General features: G+C 54.4%; 1 protein-coding gene across 5 annotated transcripts in view; it reads left to right on the top strand.

Annotated features, from left to right (window-relative positions):
* Positions 1-13,820, top strand: part of SHANK2 (SH3 and multiple ankyrin repeat domains 2) — a 510,376-nt gene that overhangs the window by 121,457 nt on the left and 375,099 nt on the right. For all 5 annotated transcript variants that reach the window (XM_072790331.1, XM_072790330.1, XM_072790327.1 and 2 more), the window contains exon 9: positions 4,271-4,387. In XM_072790331.1, coding sequence (XP_072646432.1) covers positions 4,271-4,387 — 117 coding nt within the window. The remainder of the gene's footprint in view (positions 1-4,270; positions 4,388-13,820) is intronic.

Below are 13,820 nucleotides of genomic sequence, written 5' to 3'. Positions count from 1 at the left end.
CCTGAGAAATGGAGCTGCAGGAAGGTGCCTCACCTTGCTTTGGGGGTCTGCTACATATGGACCTGGGGCATCAGATCCGTATCTCATGTCCCTACCCTGACCCAGATGAGCAAGGATTCCTGAGAAGTGATCGATGCATCCGTTTGTCGTCGACCTGCAGAGGGATTGTGGCCCACTAAGCAATTGTCTTTCCGACCAGCCCTGATTCTTGGGGATGAGAGGAGAGAAGGCACCACGAGGGAAGGCATGGGTGAAGACCCCAGACCAGGATGGCAGGGGCACCACCTTCTCCCCTTGGTCAGATCCCGTGTTATACCCCAGATGGAAGTAAGTCTGCAAGAAATGTCTTATGTCCAGAAATCATGTTATAAGAGCAGTGGACTCCATGGGGCAAGTGGACAGGCACCATAGATGTCAAAATACCTCTTTCCTTTTGGAACTCTTAGCATGACACATTTTGTCTGTCATCATTTCAGGCTGAAACTTACAGATTAGTTGATCTGAACTGATTGCATTTGTTTGTTAGGGAAGTTGTAACAAGGAACCACACACAAGAGGCTTATATAACAGACACTGCGCCTGACATGCAGGCGCAGGCAGGCAGGGTCCTCCTGAGGTCTGTGTGTGTGCGCTCTCCCTGGGTCCTCACAGGGTCATCCCTCCATACGTGTCTGTGTCCTGATGGCTCCACCTGTGAGGATCCTGGTCACACTGGATCAGGGCCACTCCAGTGACCTCATGTAATCTTAACCACCTCTGTAAAGTCCCCAACTCCAGATCCAGTCACATCCTGGGGTGCTGGGAGTCAGGGCTCCAACATAGACATCTGGGAGGACACAGTTCAGCTCCTAACCTGGCCAACCCAGAAATGGCCACTCTCTGGTTGGCCTGTAATCCACACACTCATTTGCACAAGCCATGCGTGCATGTGTTTGGGGGAAGAGCATGTGTCTGTCCTGCTGGGCACCTCACTTCCTGACCAAAAATGGGCTGAACGGATGGGAGTATTGTTTTCTAACCGTTTGGTGGTGACGTCTCCTGCTCACGTTATAGGCACGTGCTACAGATAGGAGGAATGCCTACGTGTGGTGTGGGTTTAAATAAATTTGTTGGTGGCACAGAACCAAACGGAAGCATTTGCTGCTCGTCTGCAATGCAATGAACTCTGCTGCGTTCCAAGTGCATTGCACAACTCAGACTGGGGAGCGGGGTGGGGTGGGGTCTGCGCCTCTGCATCTGCTGTTGCCCTTGGGGTGGTGGATGTGTCACAGCAGGTGTCCAGCAGATGGCAGTAAAGCGCTTGAAGGAAGGAGCGCCCTGTTTCTTAACTTCCACCAAATTCTGTGGTTGGCTACTGATGGGGCAGGTGTTTGGTGTAGCTGGGATGAGCCCCAGGTCTTTTTTTTTTTTTTTAAAGATTTTATTTATCCATTCCTGAGAGAGAGAGAGGCAGGCAGAGACACAGGCAGAGGGAGAAGCAGGCTCCATGCAGGGAGCCTGACGTGGGACTCGATCCCAGGACCCCAGGATTGCACCCTGAGCCAAAGGCAGACGCTCAACAGCTGAGCCACCCAGGTGTCCCTGGCACCCTTGGAAGCCATCTCTTGAAGCCAGAGGCCACAACACTCTTTTCAAAGAAAAGGGGTGGTGAGGGGAAGAGTTAGCATAGCTTTATCTTGGGGCTGCATGAATTTCTTGCTTTGATGAGCTTTGAGGTACTTCTGTCAAACAAGTGCCTGTTTCTTTTTCTAAATTGTAAAGGATTATATCAGTTTCAAACTCAGGAAAGAGGTGCTAGAGTTCTAGAGAACCCCACGTACCTTCACGCAGAGACCATGTTTGAGTTTTGCCGGTCATCCCAATAACGTCCCTGATCCTGAAAGGATCCCGTCGGGGACCCCGCATGGAAGCCTTCCTTCTGGGACCCCTGCGAAGACTGTAGGGCAGTCAGTTTGGAGATTGCCTCCCAACTTGGGCTGAGTTCCTGTTTCTTCACGATGAGGTCCAGGGAGTGCATTTTGGCAGGAACGTCATGGGAGTGATATCATGTTCCTGGCATTCATCCTGCTGGCGGGGATGACGGGAGGCACGTGGTGAACGACAGTGGTGACCACTGTCCATTACCGGCGACGTCCAATCTGACCGCCCTCCCAGGTGGAGTTTGCCAGTTTTCTCTCTTTCCTTCTGTAATCTAGGATTTTGTGGGGCCTGTGAGACTATGTAGGGTCCCCTTCCGCCTCCCCCATTCATGAATAGTCTTAGCATCCTTTGGTATTTCGCTGTCACGGCCACTAAAGGGGGTTTCCCCCACTCATCCTCTGGGGAGAGCCAATGAGCCCGGGCTCCTTGGATTTAAAGAACAGAAATCTCAGCTCAAACTGGTATAAGGGAAAATCAAAGTTCTGCTCAAGCTTTATATCCTGAGAAGTGCATGCGTGGCTGGAGCTCGGAGGGCTCTGTCACGGGCTGTGTGTCTGTCCTTGGCTTCACGTCTGGCCTTCCTTCTCCCTTTCTCTCCCTTGTACCCCTGTTTCTTTGCTGGGGCCCCCAGTAGCTCTGGGGTCCTACAGGTTTTCTGCTGGCCTTCCTAGAAGAATGGGAGCTTCCTAGGAATTCCGACCCATGTTCCAGCTTTGGGTCCTCACAGGAACCCTGTGCGCCCCCAGCCCATTGTCCCAATAATATCCCTTATACTGACAGGATCCCTGGTGCTGGTTGTCCAGGCCCATGGGCCATGCCTGTGGCAGCAGTGGGGCGGGGCAGGCCCCCCAACCTCTGATAGTGGGGCTGTGGGCCCCCCCAAGAAGTGCAGGTGCTGTTGCCACAGGAGGGGAGGGCAGGCAGGTCGAAGCAGTGGTATCCAGGGAACCACCTGCTTCATGAACACTGGTGAGCTCGCTCCACGGGAGGCGTAGTGTCATAAGTGGATGTTTCTCGGGTTTTCTCTTTAACTTCATCCCAGTAAGATTTCCAGCATCTTTTCCGTCACCTTTCCTCACCGCTACTTGGCGAGGTGTTGCTCTTTCCCGCCGACCCTGCACGGTACAGACCTCGCAGTCTGCCCCAGTTATCCGGGATGTGCAGTGGTGAGAGCTGCCCACCCCACCCCGCCAGGCCTGTTTCCTTCCTGCCCTTCCTGCCGTGTGCCTCAGTGGCCACAGTTGGCCTGGGAAGTGTAGGTCATACACTGCTCCCTGGCCTTCTCGTCTCCCATCCACGTTGTCACTGCTCACAGGGACAGTGGCTCTCCCAGTGGTGCTGGGTGCTTCAGTGCTGCTCATCGCTGGCCACATGCTGGCCTTTCTTGAGGTGCTGGGAAGTAGAGTGGATGGGGCGGGGGGCTGCTTGGAACTGACTTCCCGCCCCGGGTCATGGGCTGCCCTGGTATCATGCAGCGTGCCCTGAACCCCCTGCCCGAGCGGTCACAGCTCAGGGCCTCCTGGTGCCCCGTGAGCTGCGATGGGCGGGGGCTTGCCTGGTGCTGAGCATTGTGGGGGCCCTTTGGGGTCCCTTGTCCTATGCGATTCTCATAGGAACATTCTTGTAAGAATGTAGGGTTTATGTCTCCATGTGATGACATAGACTCATGGGGAAAAGTTCTAGAAAATGGAAAGTCCATGACTTGGGTGCAGATCTGTTTGATCCCAGAGCTGTGTTGGTTCATGGAGAACACATGTCACCCCCTTGCAGGGCTCTGGGAGAGAGATAATTCACTATTGGGCTGCCTGCCCCCTCCTCCTGAATGTTCCATGGGGTGGGATTACATTTGGAGCAGTAGTGGGGCTGCCTGTTGCCTGGAGGCCGGCATGAGCTCCCTCCCTGGACACAGCAGTGCCTCTCTGACTATTTCAATGCCCCCTCTCTGGGTGAGGTAGATGGGATGAGCAGGGCCAGGGATGGAGCATCCTGGTTTGGATTTCGTGGGGCTGGCCACCAAGGCAGGGAAAGACCCCCCGAGTGTCTGGGCTTCATGTCCCCAGGTCCAAGTGAAAAGAGCATTAGGGATCCTCGCAGACCTGCTGCCAGAAGCCCAGCATAAGTCCTCGGTCCTGTGATGAGCTCCCCCACCCTGATCCCCAGCCAGGGGTCTGGTGGACGCCCCCCCACGAGGTTCAGGACACTGGGTGTCCCCGTGTTTGGGACACTGGTCCAAAATGGTGGGTGGGCTGTGTTTGGCCACCCTGGGGGTTTGGGGGATGTGGCCAAGCATGTATCAGACCTCAGAGATGCGAATGTATTGTTCCGACTGACAGGTGGACTCTTGTTTCAGGCCTGCAGGTATGGCCACGTGCAGCACCTGGAGCACCTGCTGTTCTACGGGGCGGACATGGCGGCCCAGAACGCCTCGGGAAACACGGCCCTGCACATCTGTGCCCTCTACAACCAGGTCAGTGGGGGCTCACGCGTGGGCACACTCTCCCCCATACACCCTGCACGGCCGCATGCTGGGTGCCCTGCAGGGTGATGTCCGGGTCAGCACAGGTGCCAGAACCCAGCCCCACAGATGGGGATCAACTAACAGTTACTTTCACCATCCTGGGGGCTGGAGGTCCCAGATCAGGGTGCCGGCAGATTCTGTTCCTACCGAGAGCTCTTTCTTGGGTGCAGACGGCCACCATCTATCTGTGTCCTCATTTGCTGGGGAGAGAACAGGAGCTCTCTGGTGTCTCTTCGGACAGGGGCTATCTGGTCAGGTCAGGACCTCCCCGAACCCGCCACACCTCCCCAACACCCATTTCCCAAATCCCTCGCATTGGGGTTATGGCTTCATAGAGGAATTGCGGGGGACACCACCAGCCCCTACAGGTGCTGTCTTCACCGGCTGCCATGAGAGTTGGTTACCCTGTTATAGCAAAGAGGAAGCCGAGTCGTGGGGAAGAGGAGGGAGTGGTCACAGAGCCAGAGCTGGGATTGAAGCACAGGTCTGCTCCCCCCCCAGAGGCCATGCCCCCACACTGTCCTCTTTCCAAAAGAGACCTGGGGAGCTGGGGATCCTTAGTTTCCATCCTCCCTGGCTGAAGGTGTAAAGTCTGCCCGTACCTCCCCCCAACTCCCACCCAGGGTGGGTGTCTGCTGGGATATGCAGAGGTGAGGAGCTGTGCACCGGGGAAGGTGTGGCTGATAGAGCTCCCGAGATAGTTGTGGAGCCCGCCAGACCTCCCCGGGACCCCCATACAGCAAAGTGAATTACCACCCTTGCGTGTACAACACGCTCCTGATGCGCTTTTTCTTTTTAACTGTGGTAAGAGGTACATGATGAAAGCATCGGCGATTTTAACCACTTGTAAATATGTCGTCTGGTGGTATGAAGCGCATTCATGTTGGTGTGCAACCATCAGCACTGTCCATCTCTAGGACTTTCCATCTTTTCCATGGAAACTCTGGCCCCTGGCACCCACCCTCTACCTTCTGTCTCGGTGACTCTGACTCCCCTGGGGACTGCGTATGAATGGAATCCTGCAGCATTTGTCCTCTGATGCTGGTGTATTTCACTGAGCGTCGTGTTCCCAGGGTTCATCCGTGTGTCACAGGTGTCAGAATGTCCTTTTTTATGGCTCAGTAATATTTCATTATGTGGATGGACCACATTTGGTTTATCCTCTCACCCCTTGATGAGCTCTCGGGTTGCTTCCACCTCTCGGCTGTTGTGAATGATGCTGCCGTGAACGTGGCTTTCATTCTTATGGGGGCTGTACCTGTAAGTGGATCCCTCATGTGAACAAAAAAAACACCTATTCTTCTGTAGTTCGAAAACCAAGGGAAGCTGGAGATGAGCTTGTTCAGTGCCCTGAGGGGTGGGACACGACCCCCGCCCTCCAGGCATGTGAATCTTGAATGGCTCAGAGCAGCGCCCTATACCATGTGAGCACCTTGCTGATCCCACCCAGAGACACGGCAGTGGGCAGAAGACGGTGGGAAGGCGCCCAGGCTCCCAGGAAGCTAAGGGTTGCAGCCACTGCTTCAGGGACATGCACGGGACCAGGGGTGGGGTGGGGGTGAGGGTCAGTGTCCTTGAGGCTCAAGATCAGGATAACTCCTGAGCGCCAGTATAGAAAATGTTCTCTGCTCCAACTTTTTTTCTTTCCTGTCTCTCTGATGTTGAGGAGCTGTGAGTCTGATGGGTTGTGTGGCCTGGACACTAGAATGAGCAGCTGAGCAGAATGTGGGGGTGCTCCACCAGCTGGAGGAGCAGAGGGGAGATCTTCTGGGGGCCCCCAGGCAGTGTGTACTTTGCTCATCTTCTCTGTCATCAACCTCACAGAACAAAGTACCAACGCTACCTTTTTGGGTAAAATCTTCACCTACGTCCTTTCCCTGTCTCCTCCCAGACCAGATCCCTCCAGCCACTTTACTTCCAACTGTGAAACCCTCCTAGATTCTCTGCCCTGGAAAGCCCCTATGCATCCTTCTAGACCCAACTCAGATATCCCACCCTTAGCCGAGCCTTCTCCTAATGAGCCCCCAAGAGCATTCGTTGTATTATCTGCCCTGCAGCCCTTTGCAAGAGAACCAGAAGGAGCTGCCCCGGCCCAGGCTGTTATCCTGCCTTGCCTGTTTTCCCCACTGACACCTCGTCCCCCTCAGACCCACCTTCTCAGAAGCATAAATTGCCACCTTTCTGGGTCTCTCCTGTGTCTGGGACGCAGAGCAGCTCAGCAAGAGGGAGTTGGGGTAGCGTTTCAGCTGGGCTTCAAGGAGCACTTTGCAGAGCTGCCGGCTTCCTCCTTCATGGAAACATATCGGTGGGATTTGCGTGCAGCTGGGGTAGTAGGGGCTACACAGCGTTGGGATGTCGGGATGGCTTTGTGAGCATGGAGATTCCTAGCTGGGCCACGTTAGGAAAACACACATTGTGAGGCTTGGCTTTGGCTGGTAAAACATCTGTGCCGACATGTGCGTCTTAATTGCTGCCTTAGAGGGAAAAAATGTTCCTTAATATTCCCCAGTAGATTTCAAGCATAATTTATCATGAATGAAAAAAAGAAAAACAGGAAATTTTTTTTCTGTCACTTGAAATAATTGTGGACAAGATGGTCTTTGAAAGCGTTGGTGGTATTTTATTAGGTAAGGTTCAAACATTGTGGTGATCTGTGTTCTGACTTGTTGATGGGCTGGGTGAATGGCATTGCTCTACAGGCCCCACGGGTGTCCCTGCCCCTCGGCCGATGGCTTCAGGGAGACTCTCCCCCATGTAGCTTAGGAGTGTTTTTCTCTTAGGTATTTTCTTTTAGGAGGTAACATTTCCTGTAAAGGGCTGCTGAGTAAATATTTTTGGCTTTGTGGGCCACAGGGACTTTGTCTCGGTCCTCTACTCTGCCATTGCAGTGTGAGCTCAGCCACAGACAACGCAGAGGTGACAATGTGGCTGTGTGCCAATCAAACTTTATTTGTAAAACAGGCAGTAAGCTGAGTTGGGCTGTGGGCCATCGTTTGCTAAGCCTGGGTGGGGAAGACGGCATCTGCACCCTCCCCAGACACCTGTGTGGATGGACTTCCTGCTCCAGGGCTGAACGACTTCCTCCCAATGTGCCAGGGAGCCTGGGTGTGAGAGCTGTCTCCTCTCCAGGGTCCTGGGGTCAGCCTGCTGCTGCTCTGGGCTGTGTGATCCTCCTCTGCAGCATGGGTAGAGATGCTGAGGTGCATTGAACCCCTTGTCTTGAGTTACCTCCCAGAGGCTATTGTGGAGGGTCACAGGTTTGGAGCCCGGTGGCTCCACAGCCCCCGGACATTGAGTCCAGTTGGGAAGTCAGTGAGTGCTCTGGGCTCAAGCCTCAAGAATCCTTCACACCCTTCTGGGATGTTAGCATGGTCTTTAATCTCCTTTAGTCCCTCCGCTAACCATTAGAGTGTCTCACAAATGCAGCAGGAAGTGGTCCAAACTGGATCTCAGTGTGATTCAGAGAGGCACAGCTCCATCTGCATGTCTGCCAGGAATCTGTAATGTGAGCTGCCAGGAGCAGTGGAGGCTCCTAGCCATCGTCCGATGCGCACCGCACGCTGAACCTGGCCAGAGCCCTGCCCTCCCGTGTCACCAGTGTCTTGAGCTCCTCCTTTCTACATGTGTGTCCTTCACATGGTGGCATCAGGCCAGGCTCAGTACAGACAAAGGGGAATCACTTTGCAACCTTAAGCAGTAAGGGGTGTCAGAGGGCACACATACAGAGCAGTCGGGGAAATAATGCTGAGAAATAGACTGTTCCAGGGGTGAGGCACAGTGTGGTAACATTAGAATAGGGTTCAGGGAGAGGAATTAAGAAGCAGCCACAGTGAAGTGGAGTTGCAGTGCAAGGAGACATGGCAGTCTGGGCTCCGTGTGGCCTAGACCATGACCTTGCTGTGTTGTCTGGGGCAAACTCATGTCTCTCTTGGGCAATGAATTCTCATAATGTAATGTGGGAATAATTCTACCTAACTGTCAGGGTTGCTAAGAGGCTTAAAATAGAAAACAAACATATGGTGTGTCTGCCACATAGTGGATGCTTGGTAAATGGTAGCTGTAATGGTGGTGATGGTGATGATGGTGGTGATGGTGATGATGGTGATGATGGTGATGATGGTGGTGATGGTGATGATGGTGACGATGGTGGTGATGGTGATGGTGTTGATGGAGGTGACGATAATGGTGATGGTGATGTTGGTGGTGATGGTGATAACGGTGGTAATGGTGATGATGGTGACAGTGGTGATGGTGATGATGATGATGGTGGTCATGATGGTGTTGATGGTGGTCGTGATGGTGGTGGTGATGGTGGTGATGATAATGGTGATGGTGGTGATGATGGTGGTGATGGTGATGATGGTGATGGTGATGATGATGACAATGGTGATGGTGATGGTGGTGTTGGCGCTGACAGTCCTGCTGCTGCTGCTAATTCTCTTGCCAAGCCTCTCCTTATTAAATCTATAAGCGTCCAGGTTTATGGATTTGATGTGTGTGTTTTATCAATTTTAGGCAGGCCTCATCTGCACACTTCTAATAAAACACACTGATCAGAATATTCTCTTCTCTTATGAAATCAGCTAATTAGGGCTTTGATTGTAAGCAGCAAATTGTGTCTAATCTGCCAAGTCCCTCAGCCTCTTGCTGGCTTTTCTGGAGACCCAGAGGGAGGGTGTTTGTTTTCCTGGCTTGGATAATGAAATAAGGGAGGGAGTCTTAAATATCGAAGGTGACTGGGCCAGACCAATTTGTGTGGAGCATGAGAGGTAAACCCTGCCTCTGCTTCCAGCGAGAGCCAAGTGAGGAGAGACGGGCCGCATCTCTTTGACCCTTCTGGTGGCAGTGGAGCACCTGTCAGCCTGGTGGCTGCCTCCTCAGGGCCATCGCGGGGGTGGTCACCCTCGGGGACCCCAGGGGTGGGGTGCATGTTGCTGCAGGATGGCGTCCACATCGTCTTTCCCTTTATATCCCCCAGTGAGCCCTCGGTGGCTGCTGTTGGTTGACATCCTCTCATCCGGGACAGGAGATGGAGGCTCGGCCCGCAGCAGCTCGGCCAGTAAGCGGCAAAGCAGGGCTTCCAAACCCCATGTATTTCTTCGCCCTGAGGTTATGGGGATGCATTCCTGTGACCCTTGCCTGGGTTGGGGATGGGGCTCCCAAGGGCACAGGCGCGGTCCACTGCCTTGTGGAAACCGCGTAGGTGGCTCCTCCCCACTGTGTAAATAGCCCCTTCCCTCCGCGGCTTCCTGCGGTCCAGGCTGCCCTCCTGCTCCGCAGCCCCTAACATCCCGGGCACCCTCAGCTCCCTGCGGCCCCTCCCACCCTCGCCCAGGCCGCTGGCATCCTCCCCCAGATGGCCACCCCTGCCCCCGACTGGCCGTCCCTCCGGGCTTGCATCTCTCTGATGCACTTTCTGCAGACACCAGGGTGACGTGGCCCCACCCAGACGAGCTGGTGTCCCGGGAACGGGAGCGCCCCCTGACACCACCCCGAAGGCCCCTGCTCCTGGGCGCTCGTCTCCTGCCGCCTCACTCCAGCTGCCTGCGGCCCAGAGCAGGGCCTTTGCACTTGCTGCTCCCTCTGCTGGGAACACTTCCCTGATTGTTACCCGGCTCTTCCCTTGTCTCGGGCTAGCTTAGGGACCCACTCCTGCGAGGGGGGGCCTCCCTGACCACCTGCCCTCACTGACTCCATCACATGTTTGCTTGGTGCAGTGTCTGCTGGGGGCCGGAGCCGTACCTGGCCTGGCTGGCAGTGTCTACTGGTTGCGTGCATGAGTGAATGTGCTTTCTGGGTCTGTTTCTTCTTCATGTTGTTTTCACAAAATGAACATGGTGGCGTCTGGGCTCCTGCAGGAGGTGGTGGCCCAGAGGGGTGGCCCGCCTGGCTGGGGACAGGCAAGCCTGGAGATCCTCGCGGAGGGGAGGAGGCTGGGGTGGTTTTGTTCAGTGTCTATGGAAAGCCTTGCCAAGAAGATAATCGGCAGTGGAAACAATATTCTTCCCAATGCTTTGGCTCTCAAAGAAAAAAAATGTAGACTGCTTCTCCGTCTACACACGATTGACTTGTGTAAGGGGATGGAGATGCACCTCGGCAGATCCCATAAGAGGTTCCTCAGGGGGTACCTCAGCTGCCGAGCGGGGTTGGGGGGACAGCCAGCGCCCCCAGAGCCACTCCACTGGGTCACAGCTTGCTCTTTTGCTCCCTTTCTGAAGCCGCGGCCTTTCATTTAAGCTTTCTGGGCCTCCGCTGCCTCGTCTGTGAAACGGGCCTCCTGTCGGCCCCTCGCAAGGATGCTGGATGACAGAGCACACAGGCGTGCACTCAAGCCACATGCGTGGACACAGTACACATGCCTGCATACATGTGCGCCCACACACGCCTGCATAGACGTGCATGCACACACATCCAGCACAAACGTGCACCCATACACACCTGCATACATGCCTATGTAGATGTGTTTACACACATGCCTGCATACATGTGCGCCCAGACGTGCATGCACACACATGCCAGCACAAACATCTGCACCCACACACACCTGCACACATGCCCATGTAGATGTGTATATGCACATATGCCAACACACATGTGCATGCACACGTGCCCACCCTCTGTGCATACTCAAAGCCTGCCCACCTGTGCACCCATGCACACCTCCCACACATCCATGTAGGGTTGTGCACACATCCCAACACTTCTGCACACACATGTACATACATATGCTCACAGGCATGTGTGTGTGTACATGTGTGCACGCACACACACAGTGTAATTCTTACAAAGCCAAGCAAACCATTTGCCCTTTAATTTTGAGGTATCTCTGGGATGTGAGCTCACACGGAAGTCTGGTAAATATGAGAGTGATGGGCTGTGTGTCAGGTTGATTAATACTGACTCACAGTCTTCCTTGGTGGGAGGGGTCCCTGGCTGGGCCCCACGTGGGAGGGCGTGAAAGGCAGTGCCTGGTGAGGATTTATTCTCAGTGTTTATGATGGGACTTCTCAGTGAGCATCCTTGTTGGGCACCCTGGGGCATTTGTGAGGGATTGCAGACTCGGGGGTCCTGCCGGGCTCTGGAGGCCTGGTCACTCCGGCTCGGAACTGTCGGCCACTGGGCCTCCCAGGCTGCTCACTCACCCCCTTGAGCTGGGCCTGGGCACACGGGGGCCCTGTGCAGACACGGTTCAGATGAGACCCCTGGGTCACCCGATCCCCCACCCCCCCACCCCCAATGTCGTAGCCTCCTGTTCTCCTGTCCCAGCTCCTTTCTCAGCTTCAGTCTCTTCAAATACCCTCTCCTCTCTCTCAGCACAGACATTTTGCTCACTCTGGCATGATGATGCTCTTGTAGAAGTGATTTAACTGATTTCCTTTGGGTTGTAAGCAGGAGGACCCAACTAGGGGAACTTGGGGAGAGGTGGGTGCCGGGTAGCGCTGGCAGCCCTGGCAGGAGCAGCCCGGGAGCTGGGGATAAAACTTCATGTACAAAGCCAGCTGGCCAGGATTTGGCCTCCAGGGTGCAGTTTGAGGTTCTGGAATGAAATGGCAAGAGCCCGGCAGGGCTATGACCTATGTCTGTCCTGGGCTTGTGACCTCAGGCAGGGTGTCCCGAGCTTGTCACCACCTGAGCTAATGCCGGCTCTCTTTTTTTTTTCTTTTAACCCTGGATGAAATCGCATCCCACCTATGAAAGATTTTGTTTCCTGAACACAGATACATCTTTTCCAGTTTTCTTAAGCTTTTTCAGTTCTTCAAAGCATTACACGAGCACCTGCCGGGGGATAAAATGCAAATAGTGTGGCAGAGTGTGCACGCTGCACACAGGCGCTCAACACAGAGCTGCTGATGTCAGCCCCAAGGTGCCCCCGGGACCCCAGCAGCCTGAGGCCGAGAAGCCGGGAAGCCCTTCCCTGCAGACCTCAGGTGCACCCTCCCTGCTAAAGGAGTGGCCTGCGCACTCCACTGCTCCCTCGGCCTGGAGCATGGAACAGGGGTCCCTATGCCCTCGTGTCTGCTCCGTTCACAGGTGGCCTCCTCCTGACGTCCACAGTGGAGGCTCCGGGGCCCGTGGCTAGGTCATGGAGTGGGCGGAGCCCCAGCTGGCTCCCCAGAGCTCGGGCTGCTCCTCCAGACCCAGCCGTGCTCTTGGCTTGGTGTCAGAGCCCTGGAACGAGATCCTTCCCCCTGTGGAGCCCTGTCTCTCTGTGTCTCTCTGTGTCTGTCTCTCTCTGTCTCTGTGTCTATATCTGTCTCTCTGCCTCAGTCTCTGTCCTCTTCTCTCTGTTTCTGTTTCTGTGTCTCTCCATCTCTGTCTCTCAGTCTCCGTGTCTCTGTCTCTCCGCCTCTATTTCTCTCTCTCTGTCCCTCTGTCTCTCTCTATCTCTGTTTCTCTGTCTCTTTCTCTGCCTCTGTTTGTTTCTCTATCTCTGTCTCTGTGTCTGTGTCTTCCATCTCTGTCTTTCTCTCTATCTGTCTCTGTGTGTCTATCTCTATGACTCTTTCTCCATCTCAGTCTCTGTCTCTGTCCCTTGTTCTCATGTCCCACTGTTCTAATTCAGGACCTTGATGGAGGCAGAGTTCATACACCATACATTCCCTAGGATGCGGGATTTCCATTTGAAATAGAGGATTCTGTGGATTTCCACCCACCTCTGGTCCTGCAGGCATCAGCACTCAGTACTAGGACCCTCAGTCACCCCACACAGAGCCCCGTGGAGCCCCTCCAGCCCCAGGCAGAGGGCCCCATTCTGTCTGTGGGTTCCAGCTTCATCTCTACTCTCCTGTTCTCGAGGGCCCGTGACCCCACAGGTTGTGCCCAGCTTTCTCTGGGTCATGGTCCCCTTCCAGTCTGGGGCAGGGGCACTGCGAGTGGTCAGGTATAGCTGCATCTGGGGTGGTCACACCTGCTGGGTCTGCTCCGGGCTCCGCGGGGAGAGCTGGAGATGCCGACGTACACTGCACCTGTTGCCGCCACCCCCCATGCCACCGGTGGGCCCCCTGCTGCAGGGTGCACGGACACTGGTGTGCAAATAGCAGGTGCTCACTACATGGACAGAGGCAGTCTGAATTTCACTGTAAAAATACAGAAAAAATGAATACTGTCTTTAAAAAGCATAAAAAAACCCCCAGAAGTATAAGAAATAATGACCAATGCTGTCCTCACATTGAGTCCCTAACACTTTCCCCTTTGCAGGAAAGCATATTCGGGTCACTGGTACGCTCACTCCCAGACATGCTCTTTTCTTTTCTACAATGTAGAGGCTTTTAAAACATAAAAGAAATTAAGCTTTATTATAGTTCTGGGACTTGCATTTTCTACTTGGAAGTTCTTAGGTGTATTTCTCCATTGGTTCTGTGGGTCTACCTTGTTTTTTCCT

Source organism: Canis lupus, chromosome 21 (assembly GCF_048164855.1).
Source record: "Canis lupus baileyi chromosome 21, mCanLup2.hap1, whole genome shotgun sequence".
NCBI lineage: Eukaryota > Metazoa > Chordata > Mammalia > Carnivora > Canidae > Canis > Canis lupus.
The sequence above is the reverse complement of the archived record's forward strand: the minus strand, read 5'-3'. Positions and strand labels throughout refer to the sequence as shown.